The sequence below is a fragment of the Oryzias latipes genome, chromosome 23 (assembly GCF_002234675.1).
Source record: "Oryzias latipes chromosome 23, ASM223467v1".
NCBI lineage: Eukaryota > Metazoa > Chordata > Actinopteri > Beloniformes > Adrianichthyidae > Oryzias > Oryzias latipes.
The window spans coordinates 17,514,442-17,535,891 of NC_019881.2; the positions used below are offsets into that span (position 1 = coordinate 17,514,442).

Consider the following 21,450-nt stretch of genomic DNA (forward strand, 5'->3'; position numbering starts at 1 on the left):
TCAATTATTGTAAAAAATGTCCAAACAAGGTTCTTAATTGTTTTTTTTCCTTAAAACAAAATTAATTCATTAAAAATTTGTACACTCATACAAAATTTAACACCATTCTAACACAGTTACAAGTTTCTCCCATCGTTTCCATAAACTGAAATACTCCCAAAAGATAAGCTAAAAATAGAAATCCAATTACAAATCAATGACCCCTCTCCTCTTTTAAGGCGCAGTTATTGCACTCAGTTGGATCGGTGGGCGACCCCTTCACAGATTGGCCTGCTATTAAGTGGCGGTGCCAGATTTAGTTGGAGATTCCTGCCTCCCTCCAATCAAATAAAAGTCACGGATAATTAAAAACTCACAGGTAATTAAACACAAATGCTGCCTTTTATAGGACAGCCATAACACTGACAAGATGACTGAAAGGGGAGTGTGATGATAGACTGGCTGTGGTGATCTCCAGACTGCTTTCATGTCGCACGTTCTCATTTGCACAAAAGAAATCTAAATATTCCTGAAAAATATTTGCTGTTTAAGCAGCTGCTTGAGGAAAATGTAAAATTTATTAATTGCACTATTTTGAATTATTGTGTTTATCTGCTCTGAGGTCAAAAGTGAAGTAAAAACACGCTCTAAATAAGTAAATTTTTTTTTTTTTTTTTTACTTCAGATTTAAATACTTTGAAGCTGTTTCTGAGGCATGTGCTGCAAAATGAATGTACCTGCAGTTAAATGACAAAGAAAGTAATTTTTAAACCATATTTCATCATGAAAAGAAAATGGTTATTAATTTCTATCCATTTCATTGCAGATTAGTTTTGCTGCTGATGGACCCTAATTTTGGGGCTGGGTTAAAAATTAGTTTTAAGATCCAGTTTGATTGATTATTGGACACGGATGAATAAATTACAATTAACTGTTCACATTGCTATTCCAAAACCATTTTGTGCAGAATACCACTCTAATGAAAATTATGTTTTCATTACAGTGGAGCTTACTTATAAACAGCCAAGAATCTCAAAAATAAATTTAGAACTCCTGCATTTGTTTTCTTTGTTTTTTTTTGTGGCTTTGCTATTAAGGAATTTTTACAATCCTTCTGTGCAGCGCGGCTTTACTCATCTATTAGGTCTTATAGTTTAACTCCTGTAAGCTTTAACATTCATACTGTTGAAGAGATAGACATTTTGCTTCCAGCACTAGCAAGATTTTTTTTTAAATCTTGCTAGTGCTATAATCTAGCTATATATATATATATATATATATATATATATATATATATATATATATATATACTCCAAAATAATGAATTGAAAAAGTTTGACAAACTAAATATTACATTTTATTAGGAGCAACATGGCTGCCAAGTTCTCTTCTTGTAGGGGTGAAATCCCTATTTAAAACCTATCATTAAGTAAATAATGATGTCATAGTTAGTGCTATTTCCTAATCATTTCTTAGCTTGACTTTGACATAGATTTTGTTTTTCATGTAAATGCAGAAATGCATGAACAAATGGCTATAATCTATGGTAACCGGTGGTTCATCAGCATAGATGCATTTCTTTTCTATACCAGTTTCTTTTCTATGACTTTGTCAGCTGTGTAATGGTTTTGTGATGGAAGAATCCTGTAAAAACCCAAGGGAATGAACGATGTGTTAACACACATAAGGAAATCACAAACCTCACTGAGATGGCATTAATTGATTACCAGCACAAAGACGTTTTATTTATTAACCAGCTCTACAACAATCAGACGGTTTCCATTTTAGCCCACAAAAAAGGCAAAACTGTTTAAACTTTCAGTCAAATTTAAACTGAAGACATCTGTTGTCTAGACAAGACAAAATTTCTCTGCATGCGATTTGAATTTACAACTGTATAAAACATGATATTCCAGCTATAATGTAATAAAAACATGACATTTTAAAATGTTTTTGTCAGTATGATCCCTTCAAAAATCTGATGTCAGCAAAAATGAAGTCAGTCAGTTTTAATTCCTTCATTTATATCAAAACTTTATGATCCCGTCATCAGAAATGAATGACATTATTTTCTAGGATTCTAGCAGTTTTTTGTGTCTTTACTCCATGGAGTGTGCCGGCTCTCCACTGTGCGTCTCCAAGTGTTTCTTCAGTGTGGCCGTGGAGGTGAAGGATTTCTTGCACTGCCGGCAGAACAGCTTTGGGGTCTTGAAACCAGAATGGCAGCGTTTGTGTCGCGCCAGCTCGGAGGAGCTCTTGAACTTCAGCTCGCAGGCGTCGCAGGGATACGGCCTCTCCCCCGTGTGGATTCTCCGGTGAAGCTGAGCCTCGCTGACGGTGAGGAAGGCCTTCTCGCAGTGCCCGCAGGGGAACGGGCGCTCTCCCGTGTGGATGAGGTTGTGTCTAGTCAATGCGTACGGTTTGGTGAAGCCCTTCCCGCAGTAGGAGCACGGGTACGGCCGTGCGCCCGTGTGGGAGAGGATGTGCTCCTGCTGGGTTTTCTTGCTCTTCAATCGTTTGTTGCACTGAGTGCAGGAGTAAGGCCTGTCGTCCACATGCGACCTGTGATGCTTGGACAGCTCTCCTTGCGACAGAAAGCCTTTGCCACATTGAGAACAGAGGAACGGCTTTTCCCCCGTGTGCATCCGTTCGTGTCTGGCCAGCACGGATGCAAGGGTGAATCTCTTAGGACAGTGGGAGCACTGGAAAGGTCGCTCGCCTGTGTGAACCCTGAGGTGCTTCGTGAGCATAAAGCGGAGCGAGAAGCGCCTGCTGCACTGGTTACACTGAAACGGGCGCTCACCGCTGTGAGTGGACAGGTGTCGCTTCACGTCAGACCTCCGGGTGTAAATCTTGTCACAGTGTGGGCATTTAAACTGACGCTTGAATCGGTGCAGCTGCCGGTGCTGCGAGCGGGCCAGCAGGGAGTCAAAGCCTTCGTTACACTTCTGACAGATGTAACGTTTGGTGGCAACGTGGGTTTTCCTGTGCTTCAGGAGCTCCGTGGAAGTGGGGAAACTCTGGCTGCAGATGGAGCACATCCGAGGGAGCTGACTCTCCTGCGCGTGGGACTTTTTGTGATGGACAGTCAGAGCTCTCAGGTTGGGAAAGGAACTCCCGCAGAGCTGGCAGGAGAATGAAATAGTCAAGCCGTGATGTTTGCTTTTGTGCTTTGCCAGATCCCAGGAGTGCTGGAAGGTTCTGCTGCACTGCGAGCAGTGAAACGGTCTTTCTCCGGTGTGAGTCAGCTGGTGTCTCCTGACGTCCGACGTGCGGGTGAACGTCTTGCCGCATGTTTCGCAGGTGAGAGCTTTCCGTCCTCTGTGTGGCTGCGACTCTCCACCGCGAGGATCAGGTTGTCCGGTTTTCTCCTCCTCTGCGTCTCCTCTTGGGAAAAGTTTGATGGAAGTAAAAATCTCATCAGTGCTGGAGGGAGAAGGCGTGAACGTTGCTCCCGAGAGACTTCTGTATAGTTCAGTTTGAACGCTCTGCATGTGGAAGTGAGGAGGGCCGTTTTCCTCAGCGGCATGGAATGGACACTGAGAGCAGGTGAAGATGATGGAGGTTGTGTCGTTCAAATCACCTGCAAGTAAAGAAGGAAAAACAAATCTGAATGTTTTTTTTTACACAAATATACAAAAAAACAACAGTCTTTTTAGAGTAGCATTACCTTGTTCCGTCCCTTTGATAGCAATCACAGATGGAGAAGCTTCTGCTGGGATCCTGGGGAAATAAAAACATCAGTTCTTTATTTATTCTTTTGGAAAAATCCTATGAAGGAGAAAGTCTGATCATCTTTTGATTTAAAATTGTTCCTAGTGGTTTTTACTTATGATTATGCAGTTTTTAGTCAAAAGAAAAAAATGAAAACTGTTGATTTCTGGAAGATGATTTCAGCAAAGGCTAGTTAGAAAAAAAACCTTAGTTGTGGGCGGGACTTTACACTGGGAGTAAACCTCCCCTCATTTCCTATCATCTCTTTGTTTGCACTTTCTCACCGCTAGCTTACAGCACTTCACACCCCAAACTGAGCATTAGCGGTGCAACAAAAATGGCGAGCAATACTGGAGCTATCCAGCCGTACAGTTTTGATCCAGATGTCAGCTCAGACGAGAAAAACGAAGACATACATGGATTTAGTCGTCCACAAGTGGAAGCATCAGAATGGAGCGGAGCAGGGAGCTTGCGGCTTGCCGTAGAAACTTGTATGTCCCACCCGCAAGCTTTTTCAAACTTTTTCAGCATTTTTTTTTTGTCTACTCCTGATTCACAGCCATATAAATAAAGAAACACTCAAAAATGCTATTTAAAAACGTACATGTCCTTATTTACATCATCAGAAAAATACAACGAGAACATGTTAAATGTTTCATCGGAGTGGCTTTTTGGTCAACTGTGAAACCTGATGTCTATATTTGAAGTTTAGCTAAACAAAAATGCTTGAATTCAACACAAAAAAACACAAGTAAATTACATGTGGAAAAACAAATTCTTGATCTGTGTGTCTGGATCAAAACAGAAGAGTTGTAAACTGATCCATGAAAGCCAAATCTATGTATCCAAACTCCTCCCAATTTTAGGAAACCCTTTTAATCAAGCAATCTTAAAGACACACTTTGATGAAAATGATGTTTAGGGGTTTTTCTAACGTGTTATTTTCTGATGATGGAGGACATTTATACAGAAAATTGAGCTTAAAATAGCATTTCTGAGCTTTTCTTTATTGAATTCCTTGTGAATCAGGAGAAGACAAAAAAAATGCTGTTGGAAAAAGGGCTTATTTGTGATTTGCCATTGGTCTCGCCCATAATTCAGAGGTGAATTTCTAATGAACTACTGCAGCTCTTCAGAAACTTTGTCCTAGAAAACGACACAAGCTTTTGGATTTTTCCCTAAAAACTGCAAATCATACCTAAAAGACCACTTAAAACAGTATGGACAACCTGAAATGTGTTTACATTTGTGGGTCTTCACTCTTTTCTTTGGGGGTTTCCTTGACTTTGGACGTCTCCTGCCAGCTGAGGGAGTCCTTGGTTTGTATGCATGTGGATCTGTGCACCCCTGCTGATGAATCAGGGGTTTCATCCAAGAGATCTGGGATTTCTTGGTCAGAAAATAATCCACCAGTATGTTTTGTCTCTGCACCGAAGTCTGTTTTACTCCTTGCAGATTTCGCCTTGAAGCCCAGCCTCACTTCTGCCATATTTTTTCCTATTCTTTCATTTTCCTCTTCTTCATTCAGCCCATTTCCAGACTCAAGCTCCAAAATATGGGAGGAATCATTCTTTGCAGGTCCCTCCTGAACCAGACATTCTTTCCTTAAAGCAAAAGTTTTTGCCAAAGTCTCCAAAGCTTTAGCAACATCTACAGCTTCGCTGACTTCCTCTGTCGTCGAGCTGGCGCCCTCGCCTCCTGCGTTTTCAGAGCTGACGACTATCTCTTCCTGATAGAAATCTGTTGGAGCTTTTTCTAACTCAATCACGTCCACACTGGCGTCAGATGCTCCAACTTCAGTGTAGATGGCTACGACGTTGTACTCGTCTGGTGCAGAAAGACTTGCAGGGTTCAGCATGTTTGCATAGTTATGCATGGATTCCAGTCCAACTTTAATATTTGACTTTTGCGAGGGAGGAACGGATAACGCAGAGATGATGTAACTACCAATAGTTGAAGAGGGGGCATCTGTTTAAGAAAACAGGAATAAATTAAAGTTCCATTAACATAAAATATTTAAAGTTTTATCTAAAAAAGTAAAGAGAATTGCTCTTACGTGTCATTTTTAGCAACCCTGAGCTTTTGTAGTGGTCAAAGATTAAACCCAGCTCCTCAGGCGATGGATAAACACATTCCTCCAAAACAGAAGGAGCAGAGGCAAGCCAGGCTGCGGTCTGTAATCAGAGAGCGGTCAAAGGTCGCAGTCTGATGGAGCGACACGGGTAAAGAAACCTGAAAAATGTGTCAATAACACCTGTTTAATATCTGGAGCTGGAAACAGCTTTTCCAGTTTGGAGAGCAGCTCCCACATCAACATGTGTAAGGCTGCGTCATACTGTGGGCCATATTCAACGGGAAAAACCTCCTAATAGAACAGAGAATACAATTTCTTTTACATTTTTAGCAGGTTTTTGAACACACATGCCCAATGTGTCCCTAAAGGTATCTCACCTTAAAGAAATAAGCCCTCTCAATTGGATCTTTCAGCAGGCTTTGTATCAGAGCAATGAAAGTAGACTCTGTTGTTCTCACCTCTGCATCCACATACTGCAATAAGACAGAAGTGTCACTCTACAGTAAATATTTAAATATGTGGTTCAGCTCCTTCACCTGACTTACGCCCGTGTTTGCTGAAGTTACGGAGAATCTCTCCAAGTAGCTCTGGATAACTTCAAAATCAATTTCCCCTCGAACTGAGCCTTTACACAGCTCCAAAATCAACTGAAATATGACAATATTTACTCAGCCATAAGATATAGACTACAAACACTCCTTTATGCAACACAAAAGACACTCACCCGAGCTCTTAGTCCAAGAATGAGCTGGGCTTTCTGTAGGGGGTTGATTAGGCCAGGAATGGCCTCTGTCACAGTAGACACAAAGTCCTGCAGCTTGTCGTAATTTAACACATCTTTATGCTTTGCAAGATGCCACACAGCAGCAGACAAAAGCTGGAGAGGGGGAACCAAGAGACGCAGGGATGACAGAGGCAAGCTGGGGTCTGAAAAAGAAAGGTGTGATGCAAAATATTGCCTATAGAGGGCAGTAATTAGCCTGTTTTTAGGCATGTTCATGCTACTACTAGAGGTGAAAAACCCCCACTCAAAAGTAGCATTACCTTACAAATAAAAAAATGATGTGCTGAATTTTAAATTTAAGATATTAAATTGTCTAAAAAAGAATTTTCTTAACCTTAACAAATGCTAAATTGGCGATGTGCCTTTCATGATCTGTTATGAAATTGAAATAAATGCTGGATTTACATCTATGTTAACGATTTAACATGGGAATATATTGACTGAAACGATTAAAATTCAACAACAATAAAAAGTACAACTGGTCTGTAAACGTAATGTATCACATAACAGAAAAAAACTACCTGTGATTTCATCAACATTAACAGTTAGCCAGTTTATACTCCACACCATTCCTTAAGTTAGTCGGGTCCCAAAGAGTATTTTCAAAGCATAAACGTGATTTACGACTACATTTATTAATCTGAATACACTTACGATTAGTTTGCTTCTTTGACCCAAAAACGTCCATTTGCATAGTCCAGCGTTAAAAGTCTGAAAATAACAGTAACTGTAAAAAAATATTTTTTATTGGTTTTTCTAGCTAACATGCGCTGTTGGGACGCAAACATCGTTTCCTCCAATGTTTTTGAGGGTTCCGCTTTCAAAATAAGAGTTTTCAGATTCAAAATCGAAAACATTGTTATGTAGTTTATGCATATTCGCAAATAAACACGAATATTTCAGTATGTATATTTTTTTATTTAAGATGGTATTGTTTTAAATGTATTATCAATAGATTATGTGCACAAGTTAAATGCCCAAAAACTAAGACGTTTCACCGCAGTGATAAAGTTGGTTGTTGACTAAACTTTATAGTATTTTAAACCAGATGTGAAATAACAGTGCTATAAAATGGAATTAGGGTTTTAAGTGTTGATATTTATTATTTAATCAATTTTAAACTTCAGATCCAATTTAATTCAATTTAATTCAATTCAATTTTATTTGTGTAGCCAAAATTCAAAACAACAGTCGTCTCAATGGGCTTTTCTACTCATTGACCTGAAAATATCCTTGTAGTTTTATTTAAATCCTCTCCATTCTTCTTGTAATTCTTTTTATTTAATTTTTTGTTTATTTTTCTATTTAGACACATTTTTTTAAAGTTTTCAAAATAAAAGCTGAAGTGTTAGGCCATTGGTGCAATATAGCGGAAGTGACAAGAGGAATAGGACGCGCTATGACGTAATTACGCAAGTCACATGAAACCTTCACTACAAACCTTTTTAATGTGCTGTTTTCTTTATTTACACCCCATGTAGACAGATTATAAACGATACTGGACGTTTGCGCGGAGTTTTAACGACCCAGCATGGACGAGGACGGTTTGCCAATCGTGGGGTCTGGAGTTGACCTCACGAAGGTTTGTGTTTTTTTTAGCTAACAGTCATGGTTCGCTTGTAGATCTCCGTGGGAATGAAAGAAGTAGCTGAAAGATTAGTCAAGTAAGACTTTATGGGATAATAAACATGATTTTAATCACATTATAATAGGATTCAATCAATATTCCCAACGATTTTGTATTTGCAGAATTATTTTTCGTGTTTTCTTTTACTTTAAAATGCATGTTTTTGTAAAGGCTGGCACTAAGCATGACTCTAAATTTCTCCAGAATCTGATAGGACTCGCTCTCATGTGTCATCGTTTTCCTGATTAAATGACTTTAAACTCCCTTCTAGGTTCCAGCTATACAGCAGAGACGAATTGTTGCCTATCTCAATCAGTTTGTTGTCCACACAGTTCGATTCCTGAACCGATTTTCCACAGTTTGTGAAGAGGTTTGTGCATCTTTTACATCGTTAAAGACCCACTTTGATGGAAATCCTGTATTTAACGTGTTTCTTGTGGGATTCATCTCAATATACTTAAGGGAATTAAGCTTACAATTGCATTTTTGAGTATTATTTAATTCAAATTGTTGTAAATCGGGAGCAGACGAAAAAATGCAGTTTGAAAAAGATTGTATTTGTGATGTAGAAAATGCGGCGGATGGGTCACAAGCTTCCTGCTCCTCTCCATGCTGATGCATCCATTTGTTGCAGACAAATAGATCCATGTATGTCTCTGTTTTCCCCGTCTGAACTGGAATCTGGCTCTAAACTGTACGGCTGGATAGCTCCAAAATTGCTCGCCATTTTTGTTGTCCTCTTAATGTCAGTTTACGGGTGTTTGAGGGGCTGTAAGCTTGGGGAGAGCATGTAAACAGATGGATGATAGGAAGTAGGGGCGGGCTTACTCTGCACCAACTGTCGAACAACAGTTTTTTTTTTGTTTTTTTTTACATTTTTGCCTAAAAAACAACATTAACATAGTTAAAAGACCAATGGAAACACATTCAATATAGATCAAAAGTTGATGATTGGGACTTTAAACTCGATTGACTTTGAATTTATCAGTGTCAAAATGTGTGAAGCCCTCATGGTGGGAACTCGATCAATCCAAAATATCAACATTTCCCCCACAGAAACTTGCAAACATATCCCTTCGCATCCAGCAGATTGATACCACCTTGTGCATTTTGGAGGCTAAGGTGAGCTGTCACACCCTTTTCAAATTGTCATGGATGTCATTTCTTTTTTTAACAAATGTTTTTGTTGTTGTTTTTTGTCTTTGTGGAGCAGTTGGCCTCCATTCCCGGGCTGGAGGAGGTCACAGTAGATGGACTGAACCAGCAGCACAGTGTGCAGACAAATGGGCCCACTCCAACCAGTCAAATCCAAACAGATGGGTCTTCAGTGGGAGCAGTTCCTTCCTCAGTGGTGAGTGTTCAGACTTGTTATAAAAAAGACACAAATATCCCAACCCCCCCTTCCCCCACAGTTTTTCACAAATTTATAGATTCAAACCTGATACATAAGGATTATGGTACATTCATATTGTGAAAGGTCGACCGATGATTTACCTTTTTACTATAGTTTTTTTTAATATATAATTATCTCTATTGATTTTCTTATTTTATTTTATGACAAACATGAAAATAATCCTAAAATAGCTTTACAAAATTTTTGTGTAATGTAGAATTCCTATGGGGTCAAATCCAGATCAACCTAAAGTGAAGGAAAAAACACAAAAAATAAAATTTAAAACTGTTTTAAACTCAAAAACAGATGTGAAAGAAATGTTGTAAATGTGAAAAGTATAATTGTAACTTTGAAAAAAAAAAAAAGATTTTAAACTTGAGAGGAATATAGAAAATTTGAAAAATAATTTTTTAAGTTGAAACTTAAAATTAAAAAGAAAAACTATAAACTTATAACTGTTACCAAATGAAAATTAACATATATTTGTAACAGCTGCTGTTTTGTATTGATGTACCAAACTTTGGGAGAGAATTATCACTACTGTTCGCCACATCAGAGGAGGGATGACACAGGCGGCGCCAACAACTACCGCTGTTGTGGAGCGGAAATGACATCATCATACCCTTTATGACCTGATGTCAATCATGTCCAGGTAGCCAATGGGCTCAAAGCCCCAGATAACAGTCAGAATTCTGAATTGATGACAAGTTTAGGTTTATGTTAAGTTGAGAATGTACTTTTATTTACTTATTTATTTTTTAAAATTTAATTTAATTAAAATAACCAAAGTGTACTTTTGAATTTAAAACTGTTCACTAATTTTCTCAATTGTTTTTAATTTTACTTTGTGGTTTTTCATTCCCTTCAAGCTGATCTCGATTTGACCCACATATTTCTCTTTTGTAGTTTTGAAATTTCCAATCTTGCTTTATTTACACAACAAATAAGGAACCAGTTAGTAATATAGACTGAATAGCAGGGATCTGGTTGCCTGTGTGCGTTACAGAAACATTCTGAGCATCTGTTTAGTGTACAGATATTATTTTCGCCATATTCATCAGGATTATAGTTTCCTTTAAAGCTGCTTTTCAACGTTTCTTCATGCTTCAGCCTCAGGAGGCACGACAAGAAGCTCCTGAGCAAAAAGCAGCAGCCGTTGCAGAGAATGTCCTCACAGTGGCCAAAGACCCACGATATGCCCGCTACCTGAAAATGGTTCAAGTGGTAAGTTATTATCTGATGTAAATGTTTAACAAAAGTCATATTTTGTTCAGTAATTTAATGTATTATTTTATGTAATGTATTTTTTTATTATTATTCAAGGGTGTTCCAGTGATGGCCATCAGGAACAAAATGATCCTGGAGGGTTTGGACCCCAGCCTACTCGAGTGAGTTTACATGGTTTGGTGAATAGCAGCGCTCCTATTTTTTTATCTTTATTCCACTAATAATGACAAAAATGTGTCCTCTTGTCTTTTGATAATAGCACGCCGGATGCCCCTGTGCCCGACGGAGCAGGAGCCAACACAGAGAACGAAGGGGCTGCTGCCTCCAGTTCTGACAGTGAATCTTCCTTCAGTGACTGAAACCTCTTTTTTTATTCTGCAAAACGTCCTGTAAGGTTCAAAATGCAAGTCTGCCTATAAAGAAACACATTGCAAAGAATCCAATCAAGTTTGTTAGGTGATTGTTTATATCCATCTGAATGAGCTGCAGCATTTTGATCAATGTTTAAAATGATTTGAAAAATATGTATATATATTTTGTCTATTCAAGAAAGCAGAAAGAGGAAGCTTTTTGAATGAGTTGGAGCACTAACACCACCTGCCTCACATTGTGTGGATGCCCACTTGTTCTAATAATAGCAGGGGGTCCCTCGTATTCTGTAGGTTGGGGCTGTGTAGCATCAGAAATCTGTTTTCCCAACTGTTCCTGAATGTATATTTTTTAGCTATATATTTCAGAGCTATGAGCGGAACTTTGCATCCTAACTGATTCAGTCTATAAAAAAGGTAGAATTGTCATTTATAGCTAAGAAATGAATACATTTGAGTCAATCTTTCATAGCATTATGTCCGTAACAGTTTTCTGCTTTTATATATGCGAAAACAGATATGTAGGCAGTTTTTACCACGTCATAATCATATACGTTGTGATATTGAAAAATTGCACTTTTTTTGTTTGTTTTGTTCATCATTTGACAATTTATTATTTTAAATGCTATTATTTTTGGTTCTGTATATAGGTAGAGGGGAAGCCAATCTTCCTTTAGGAGCCAATATCTTAAAGCCCCACTCCAATCCTCTTTTGATCTAATTTCACAGTGTTTTTATTTTATTTTATCTTTTTACTCTAATTATGTAGTTTTTAGCCAAAATCAAAAAAAAACCTGTCGTTTTCTAGGACATAGTTCCTGCAGAGCGGCAGGAGAAAATTGCCTCTTAGTTGTGAGGGTTGAATCAACCTTGCCCCCTCCCCATTGCCGCGACCTTTCTGTTTACACCAGGAATGGGGTCCTCCACATCATAAGAGAAAGAAGTGACATGGGATTAACATATATATTTTAAAGCTGAAAATCTTTGAATTTTTATTTCAAAGCTGTGACTTTTTTTTTTCTCATTTTAGAGCCAATTGCACTGATTGCACTTTCCTCAGGGGAAAACGCAGACTTAGAGAAATGCTGCATTCATGCAGAGTTGGAATGATGTGAAAAGTGACTGTCCAACTCTGAAAACAATCATAAATGATCAGAAATCAGAAAAACAACAACAAAATCTTCCTACACCACATGAATGTTCAGTAACTATCTGCACCCAGACAAAGATCGTAGGGAGCTTGCGGTCCGTCCAGCGTATAATGCAACTTTTTTCAAACAACATTTTTTAATTTACTCTTGATTGACAATGATTTAACAAAAAATACTCAGAAATTTTCTTTTATACATTCCATCCATCATCAGAAAAATGGCACAAGAGCATGTCAAAAACAATTTTTATTGGAGTGCGTCTTTAAACCCTTGGTATTCCTAATCAATTTGGAATTAAAGACAAAAAGTTCATTTCAAGCCCATCCTGAATGTTGAATGATGAAAAAAACAACACAATTAATGTTTCATCCTCCTACTTTTTCCCCTCACAAAAGCTGCTGATGTCTGGATTAAGGAAACTTGCACTAAATTATCACAAACTGTCAAAATAAGTTTGTTAAACTGCATTAGGCTCGCTCATACTCTGATTATATTGATCAGAACTTGTTAACAGATGTGTAGAAATGTGCCAAGAATGCTGTTAGGCTCAAAGAAAATTGTGTAATTGTTCAGAAAAGACTTTATAAAAGAAAAAGACTGTTGAATGTGTAACTTTCTCTGAATAAAGATGCATACAGTGTTTTCAAAATCTTTTTTTTAATTGGATTTAGTTTGCAGTACATCATATTTTAAGTACCAGTATAAAAACATTTCTTTATTCATGATAAAAAAATCAACTTAAGACAAACTGAAATACAGAAGCAGTTTACAAAAAATACATTTTTTTTCAATACATATTTGGTGATTTAGCAGTAAAATGAGCAGAAACGATAACAAAAAAGTAGTTTGAAAAGCTGTCATTCTGGAGGCGGCTACAGACCTTTTGTTTAAACGAACGATACAACATTGCAAGTATTTTGAATAAAATGTGGCAAGACCTAAGGAGAGCTGTGATAAGATAAGCAGCTAAAAAATCTCCACAGGTAAGCCGTGCAAAAAACAAATAAAAAAAAAACACTTTGTGTTGCATAAATGTAGCTTCTAAAGCCATCTAATCCAGCAAGTACTCCATTTTAAAAAAAACGATTTAATTTTTTCCTTGTTCTTGATATGATGTACCAGAAAGAGTGAACAAAAATGATACTAAAACACTGTAATTCTGTTAAAATACAAGTTTACTCTGCTCTTTATGGCAATTGACAGTACATTCATTATTCCTCTATTTGAAGAGTGTTTGCAGTGTAGCACCTGGTTTATAAAAGAGGAAGTAGCTGAGGAGAAAGTCAGAAAACTGCAGGACGGATTTATTTCACCATTTATCAGCTGTGCAGCACCTTTCTGACAAGGTATTGTTGTGGTCCAACAGCTGCAAAACGAATTTTCAGGACATGATTCGTTAATATTTACTGATCAGAACAGTCAAGGCGATTAGTTTTTAAAAGGTTATACAAACAAAGGGGTGCCCTCCATCTTCGTTTTTTTTGAGGATATTTAGTATTAATAAATAAATAAATAAGCTGCTACACCTTTTTTCGACAGATAAAAGAGACATTTTATGATGGATTATTATACATTTTTGGATTTTTGTGCATTTTGGTTTTTAAACAAAAAAAAGCTGCCTTAGTTCCTTATAAATATATTTAATTTTATGAAGAATGATATCAAATGGCTTTAATGCCTTATTGATAGAAAGAATTAGAAAGATAAAAAAAGCCAAATGTTTGTAAAAAACAACACATCCCTTTTAATCCTAATTGGCTTCAATCTGTGGTTACTTCACCAATTTAATTAAGGTGTAGCGAGAAAACAGTTTAATTCACTTAAACCATATTTAGCAGCAATAAACACAATAAACATCGATCAATAGCTGCGAATGAGGTGTCAGGTGGTGCTTTTTAGAGCAGGAGCAGCAAACAATAAAGAATTGAGCTTTAAAGAAAGCAAATTTAGTCAAAAATGATTTTCTTTTTCATTTTGAGAAAACATAAACGACCACAGTTGTGAGCCCAACGTTTTACTTTCATTTACCCTCATAGATCACTGCAGTCATGTGCATCATGTGATGAACTTCTCCTATTAGCAATCACATGTGATGACAATGGCGCAAAAGTGACATTTGATCGCAATTATGAAAAGATTGGTCAAAAATGTATAAAAATACAGATTTTCTTACATATTCACACTTCATTATAAAAAAGATTAAAAAAATATTGCAGTAAAATATGTCAAAAGGACGGTACAAAAGGCTGGTGATGACAGTTCTGCCAAAGGGACTGACTTATTAAGAATCCAACTTTGAAGGCAAATGTTCAGTATTGCTCCACGTACTCGGTTTTTACTTGTATGGTGAAACGCTGTGGTAAAAACCAAAGATTTTAGTACACAAAAAAACAAAACAAAGATGGATTTACAGGTCTGGCGCTCACCTGAAAGTCACAAAGGTATGTGAGGAAGAAGAAGATGAAACTGAACGCAACAATCCACTCACAGACTGCGCTGGCGACATGGAAAGGATAGTCCTGAAGGAGGAAACAATCAGTGCACGTTAGAGTTTGTGTTATGGCATTGAAGGAATACAAAAGAAGCACCTAGGCGTGCGAAATTTGTTCTCCACATTTGACCCATGCAGTGAGCTGCTGACACAGCCGCTCAGGAACCATTTAATGGTTTACCTCCCCCTAATCCAAACCCTTAATGCTGAGTGTCAAGCAGGGAGGCACTGGGTCCCATTTTAAGAGTCTTTGGTATGACTCGGCCTTGGAATTGAACTCATGACCTTACAGTCTCAGGGCAGACACTCTACAACAAGGCCACTGAGCTGGCTTTTATTGCAGTTGCAATGATATTCTTTTTTTACATTAAAAAAAATCCTGTTTTTTTTATAAAGCTGCTGTTTACATAAAAAAAGTCATGTCTCCCCAAATACGTTTAATTGTTTGGTTTTCATTAGCTCCTTAGCTTTGAGCTACTAATTTTGGCGGTCCGATCAGCTGCTTTTAAGTCATGTGACGTGAAAGGAGAAAAGGATGTGATGAACAGAATCCGGTAGTATTTCAAAATAAAACTTTCTTTAGTTTAAGAAAAATAAACAAAACAGAAATAACCGACGTTAGCGTTTACTTTTTTTTTTCTGTCTGCAGCCCGTTAACAAGTAGCCTAAGGACCGTTCCGCGTCCCGGGGTTGGGGACCACTACCATTCTACACCTTTCTGACCAAAAAAAAGGGTTTCTAATCGAAGTTCCAACAACTACTCTCAGTATTCATAGTTTTAATTTTTGCATTATTATTCTTTTTTGTTATAAACTCTATATGTAATTGCAATAACTTGTTAAACAAATGCTAACCTTTAATATTTAACAGTTTCCAGCTGTCTACCTGAGAAAGAAGGTCATCATTGCATAGTTAAAAAAAAATACCTGTTATGTCATTTTAACCCAAGGATAAAATTGTTTCAGTGTGATTTAAACATGTTTTTCTTGTTTTTTAATTACTGTACTAGCTGTTTATCTCGAACTCGGGTATCACATGACTGTGTGGTTACAGCTGATTCATGCTGGTAATAAACTCCCAATGAAAAGCGGCCGCTCAAAGCAGCTGATTGTTTTCAACATTGCAGAACTTAAAGAGAAAAGTCTGTGGTGTTGCTATAGTAACTGCATTTTTTAGTATACTTCCTTACCTTGTCTTCCTTGTGTCTATGCAACTGGGTTTGTTTCACAAAGAAGGCACAGATTACAGCTGTGTTTTCACTTAAGGATAACAAACTTTTGTAAAAAGCAGAAACTGGGAATATACATGCCAGGGATTTTCTTTGCTTTATAGCAGATTTAAGGATACTGGGGAAAAACGCAAATATAGCAATGATTGTGATAACCACCCGAGCTCGGAACGTATTTGCAGAGGACCCGGGTGGATGGATAACATATGATATTTTTGTTTGGAGAACAATGTAGATGACACCAGAGAGGAAAAACATCAGAGCTCCACCGTCGTGGACATAAGTCACTTCTGTTTCCTGCAACAAAGTGAAGGTATCATGAATGAGAAATGAAAGTGTTGGAGTCAAGAGTTCCAAACAAGTGTAGGCTAACCTGGAAAGTTGCAACAATGCACATTCCCAAACAGGAGATCATCCCAAGCCACAGAGCTGCCGTATTGAGATGCGGTTTCACTTTTACTGGTTCTTCATTCAACCTCTCCACAAACTTATATCTGGCATATATGGTGGCAATGCCTGTGGAAAAACACATTTACAGCTATCACACAGAATCCAGACTCATCCTCACATACACACACTGGCCACTTTATTAGGCAGACCCGTCCAACTGCTGTTTGACGCAAATTTCTGGTCAGCCAATCACAAGACAGCAACTCAAAGCATTTAGGCATGTAGACATGGTTAAGATGATCTGACGCTAAATGGAGAACAAAGGGGATTGAAGTGACTTTGAATGGTTGCTGGTGCCAGACTGGTTGGTCTGAGTATTTAAGAAACTGCTGATTTACTGGGATTTTCACCCACAACCCAGTCTAGGGTTTACAGAGAATGGTCTGAAAAAGAGAAAATATCCAGTAAGCTGCAGTTTTGTGGGCAGAAATGCCTTGCTGATTCCAGAGGTCAGAGGAGAACGGCCAGACTGGTTCCAGCTAATAGAAAGGCAACAAGAACTCAAAGAACCGCTGGTTACGACCAAGGTCTGCAGAAGAGCATATCTGAGTGCAAAACACATATCCAACCCTGAGCCAGATGGACGACAGCAGCAGAAGACCCCACTGGGTACTACTCCTGTCAGCTAAGAACAGGAAACTGAGGCTACAATTCACACAGACTCACCAAAACTGGACAACGGAAGATTGGAAAAACATTGTCTGGTCTGATGAGTCTCCATTTCTGCTGCAACATTCAGATGGTAAGATGAGAATTTGGCATCAACAACATGAAAGCATGGATCCATCCTGCCTTTTATCAACGGTTCAGGCGGATGGTGTAATGGTGTGGGGGATATTTTCTTGGAACACTTTGGGCCCCTTAGCACCAATCACAAAGGTATACTTAGGTACAATTGAGCCATGTTCAATTGTAACCATTGAGCATGGTTACAACGCCACAGCCTACCTGAGTATTGTTGGTGACCATGACCATCCTTACATATATGACCACAGTGTACCATCTTCTGATGGCTACTTCGAGCAAGATAAGACGCCATGTGATAAAGCTGGAATCTTCTCAGACTGGTTTCTTGAACATGTCAATGAGTTCACTGTCCTCAAATGCCACCAGATCTTAACTCAATGGAAAACCTTTGGGACGTGTTGGAACGAGAGATTAGCATCATGGATGTGGAGCTGATAAATCTGCAGCAACTGCATGATGCTATCATTTCAATATGAAACAAACTCTCTATGGAATGTTTGGACTACCATGTTGAATCTATAGCACAAAGGATTAAGGCAGTTCTGAAGGTAAAGGGTGGTCAAACCTGGTTTAAGTGTGGGCTACCTAATAAGTGGCCAGCAAGTGTAAAATTGAGCTTTGAATTTCTTGGAAAATCAAAGAGGAAATGTAAGTAACATATGTTTGGAGAGTTCCTCCTTTAGGAAATTACTTAATTTGGGGGAAAATCCACATATGGGTACCTGCACATGAAGAAATGACCGTCATCAGGCCGAAAATGCAGCTTTCTGGTGGGTTTGCGCCTGTGTCACTGCGGAAAGGGGGGACACAGGTGAGCAGCATCACGTTGTAAGACTAGGTTAAGTATGAACTGCTATTACCAACGTTTTTTCTCTTCAAATAAAAGCCTTATTTCATAGACAAAAGTGGGAAAAAAGAAGCAATGCCGCGCATGTCTGCATAACTGAGCCAGTGCGCACAGCTGGACTCTGGGCCAAGAGAAGTTGCGCTTAAGGAAAACGAAACTTAGAATAAATAAATAAAGAAAGAACTTCATTTTTCACAAAATAAAGACCAAAATCTATTACTCAATGAACGCAAACCCACCTTATGTATGGGAAAAGCACATCCACGTCTCGTCTGAACACTGAAATAATATAGCAAACAATGAAAGTGCTGGAAGACGAGACGACCAAGAACAGAGGCAGGAAGCTGAGCCCTTGCGTGAACCAAAACATCTCAGGCGTTCTTGTTTCTCAGAAGCTCGGGGGGGTAAAATGTCTCTGCCGCAGGTGTGTTCTGAGGGGAAAGGTGAAAGAATCGCTGAGAAAAGCCGGCGTTGGTCTGAACGCGTCAGCTGCTGTGGCTCAGGCTGTCACATGGCGCTCTTCACTTTACAGTAACCTCTTCCCCAAACGCCTCAATGAGGGCTGTCTTATGCAAATTTCAAATCCTCTTTTTTTCTCTTTTTTCATGACACATGCTCCCTTTGGCTCCCTGAGGCTACATTTGTTGGATTTTATGATTTACTTTGTTTAATAAACTACTAGGTTTATTCCAGGGGCGGAGCTACAGGGGAGCAAGGGGGCAGCTGCCCCTCAGGAAAAGGTTTTGCCTCCCCCAATTTCTGAGGAAATAATAGGACTATTATTGACAAAGATTAAGAAATCATCAATACAAACATCTTTAAGCATTAGAGACAGCACTTAAACTGAAAGAACTGCAGTTTTAATATTAATAATAATTACAATAGCAAAACTGTTTGAAATATGTATTTCTGACATTTTCCACTCTACTGTTCTCATTTGCCACCCTTCCAAAGTCTTCTGCACCCTACCAGCACCCTCAAATAAAATGTTCTTCCTCCTTTACTGGTTTATTCATATTTATTCATAAAGCTCCTATTCACTTTTCGGATTCTGCACACAATTGGAAAATACAAGTCAGGCATAAAAAAATCACTTTTGTTATAAATTAATCCAGTGAGATTTTTCAGGAAGGAAACAATAATAATATAAAGTCAACATGAAAGTTCTGTTATTTATATTAATAAAGTTTACATTTTTGCTAAACGGGAACATCCCCTTTTTAGCCACAATAAGGCTTACAATAATGTTTATAACTTATGGTGCAAACATGACATGCAAAACTATTCAAAAGTGATAGAAAAATACAACCCAATCAGAAAGAGTATTGGTGTTTCATAATAAATCAACTAAAAGTAAGTGATAAAAAAACTATCTAGTATCCATTCTGTTACAGTCAGATGGAAACCCAGATGGAAGAAGGATTCAGACATGACCAAAATGGTTCTAGAAAGTTTAATGAACAATGAAAGCAGAACACATAAAACAAACGAGTGCAGAACACAAAAGGACACCTCCTGAAATACAGAAAATACTTATTAGTGACTGCAGACAGCCGTGACAGACTCAGGATGTGATGTCACAGCTAACCTGCAAGAACAAAACACAAGAAAATCATAGCCAAAAGGAAACCAAGCGGAAAATATGACACATTCGGATACTATACTACTTTTTTGTTTTTTTAAACACCAAATAATACACCACCGTTTTCCCAAGGTAAAAACCTAATAAATATGAACATTTTATAAAGGCTGTTTACAAAGGCTTTTTATAAAAAAGAAAAAACTAAAATACATTTTTTCTTATGAAAAATCGCTTAAACGCAATGCATTGTGGGCTAAATTCACCAACCTTTGCTTTTTTACTAGTGAATAGTGAAGGAATTCTGACACAACTAAGTTCAGAGTTTAAAAAGCTAATAATTTAACCCTATATAACCATTCATATCACATTTGTTTGCTACACATTTTTTAACATTGTTGTGACTTTGTCTTTGTTTTTGAATTTAGACATTTTTATTTTGACTCTACATGTTTAATCTTTTTTTAGAAAACATAAAAGAAACTGTTGGATCTAAACTGTTGGACTTTTGCTGTAACGAAAGACTAAATTTACTACTTGAAATTAAGGTTTTTTTGTGCAATTCAGAAGAATTATTGTGTAATATAATAAAAATGTCAGTAAAAACAGAAAAAAAGCTGGGGTTGTACTAAAAAGATTGATATCAAACATTTCCACATAAAATAGTTTTAAAGATAAATTATTAAAACAAATTTTAAAGTAGCAAAAACACTCAAAAAGGTCCTGTACTACTAAGGGTTAAAATTTGCCTGATCAGGCCATGAATTCTAATTGCACAAATGCATCATGACTTTAACTGAAAATAACACATCTGACCTCGACATCGTCTTTTTTCTTCTTCAGAACAGCTTCACCAAACCTCATGATTCAGCTTCCTGTAAAACTGCTTCACGAAAGTAAAGTCACGGTTTGTCTTTCTGAACCACATTTTTTTTCTAACTGTGTTTTCATGAGGTTTGCAGCCGTTTGTTCACACACAGTTCAACAACATCACCATATTTTCACCAGTTTTTTTTTTTTTCGTTTTCAAAACTCTAAACAACAACAACAAAAGACTGGAGATGGATTAATGACTAATGACTGCCCATTTAGGATCACTAAAGATAAATAAAATTTTAATTGCCTTACAATTCGTCTTCCTTTAATTCAACTTCTAAACCCGTTTTGTCCCTTTTGGGGTCACGGGGCTGCTGGAGCCTATCCTGGCCACTCGTGGGCGAAAGCAGGGGACATCCTTGACAGGTCACCAGTCTGTCACAGGGCCACAATCACACACCCAGGCACACTCACAGTCACAATTTAGAGTAACCAGTTAACCTATGAAGCATGTTTTTGGACGGTTTAAGGAAGCCGGAGTCCCTGGAGAAAACCCACACTTGCATAACTTGGTCCATGTTTTCTGCTCTGTAGTTCATTTTTAATCTTGTTGCAAGAATGCCCCTTTCCAAAAATGCAGCTTTCCAAAAAAGCTGCATTTTATTAGTTTATTTTTGAATTTATTTATAATTTTGAGTCTTTTAGGTCTTAATCTTAACTTAAAAACCAAAAATTTGTTGCTTACTTTTTCAATAATTTATCACAAGAATGTTTCATTTGTATTGGAGCTTGAAAACCCCAACTTTTCAAACTAGAATCCCTACAAGAAGGCATATCTGAACCTGTGACAACAATTTTACAAAACCAAACAACTAACCCCCCTCAAGAAATAAAAACTGATGTAATTCAGAAAAAGAATATGAAAAGAAAATAGTTTTTTTTCAAATAATGTTTTTATGTTCATCCTCTTTTTAG

General features: G+C 37.7%; 3 protein-coding genes across 4 annotated transcripts; 1 reads left to right on the plus strand and 2 right to left on the minus strand.

Annotated features, from left to right (window-relative positions):
- Positions 1-1,689: 1,689 nt before the first annotated feature.
- Positions 1,690-7,355, minus strand: LOC101160125 (zinc finger protein 2). 2 transcript variants are annotated; one of them, XM_023952482.1, is made up of 9 exons: positions 7,206-7,355; positions 6,492-6,644; positions 6,313-6,414; positions 6,145-6,240; positions 5,948-6,058; positions 5,750-5,867; positions 4,938-5,661; positions 3,650-3,702; positions 1,690-3,562 (listed from the first exon to the last, which is right to left on the minus strand). In XM_023952482.1, the coding sequence occupies exons 5-9, from the start codon at positions 6,008-6,010 to the stop codon at positions 2,079-2,081; spliced, it is 2,442 nt and encodes an 813-aa protein (XP_023808250.1). In that variant the 5' UTR covers positions 6,011-6,058; positions 6,145-6,240; positions 6,313-6,414; positions 6,492-6,644; positions 7,206-7,355; the 3' UTR covers positions 1,690-2,078. The 2 variants fall into 2 exon arrangements, with proteins under 2 accessions (XP_023808250.1, XP_023808248.1); XM_023952480.1 differs by having other exon boundaries at positions 6,492-6,694.
- A 578-nt stretch (positions 7,356-7,933) lies between these two features.
- Positions 7,934-12,959, plus strand: washc3 (WASH complex subunit 3). The gene is made up of 7 exons (XM_004083071.4): positions 7,934-8,133; positions 8,450-8,548; positions 9,235-9,300; positions 9,392-9,529; positions 10,682-10,795; positions 10,895-10,959; positions 11,058-12,959. Exons 1-7 carry the CDS (start codon positions 8,083-8,085, stop codon positions 11,155-11,157), a joined length of 633 nt encoding a protein of 210 aa, XP_004083119.1. The 5' UTR covers positions 7,934-8,082; the 3' UTR covers positions 11,158-12,959.
- Positions 12,955-18,630, minus strand: dram1 (DNA damage regulated autophagy modulator 1). The gene is made up of 7 exons (XM_004083184.4): positions 18,320-18,630; positions 17,956-18,023; positions 16,410-16,552; positions 16,156-16,333; positions 15,998-16,056; positions 14,744-14,836; positions 12,955-14,671 (listed from the first exon to the last, which is right to left on the minus strand). The coding sequence occupies exons 1-7, from the start codon at positions 18,448-18,450 to the stop codon at positions 14,627-14,629; spliced, it is 717 nt and encodes a 238-aa protein (XP_004083232.1). The 5' UTR covers positions 18,451-18,630; the 3' UTR covers positions 12,955-14,626.
- Between the last annotated feature and the right edge of the window lie 2,820 nt (positions 18,631-21,450).

Coding starts and splice junctions, on each gene's coding strand:
- washc3 (XM_004083071.4), top strand. CDS start 8,083: ATGGACGAGGACGGTTTGCCAATCGTGGGGTCTGGAGTTGACCTCACG. Junction 9,530..10,681: donor GAGCAGTTCCTTCCTCAGTG/GTGAGTGTTCAG, acceptor TTCATGCTTCAG/CCTCAGGAGGCACGACAAGA. Junction 10,796..10,894: donor ACCTGAAAATGGTTCAAGTG/GTAAGTTATTAT, acceptor TTATTATTCAAG/GGTGTTCCAGTGATGGCCAT.
- dram1 (XM_004083184.4), bottom strand. CDS start 18,450: ATGTTTTGGTTCACGCAAGGGCTCAGCTTCCTGCCTCTGTTCTTGGTC. Junction 14,837..15,997: donor ATAGACACAAGGAAGACAAG/GTAAGGAAGTAT, acceptor TTCCTCCTTCAG/GACTATCCTTTCCATGTCGC. Junction 14,672..14,743: donor CATACCTTTGTGACTTTCAG/GTGAGCGCCAGA, acceptor TTTTTACCACAG/CGTTTCACCATACAAGTAAA.
- LOC101160125 (XM_023952480.1), bottom strand. CDS start 7,245: ATGCAAATGGACGTTTTTGGGTCAAAGAAGCAAACTAATC. Junction 6,695..7,205: donor GTCAAAGAAGCAAACTAATC/GTAAGTGTATTC, acceptor TTTCTTTTTCAG/ACCCCAGCTTGCCTCTGTCA. Junction 3,563..3,649: donor TATCAAAGGGACGGAACAAG/GTAATGCTACTC, acceptor CTTTACTTGCAG/GTGATTTGAACGACACAACC.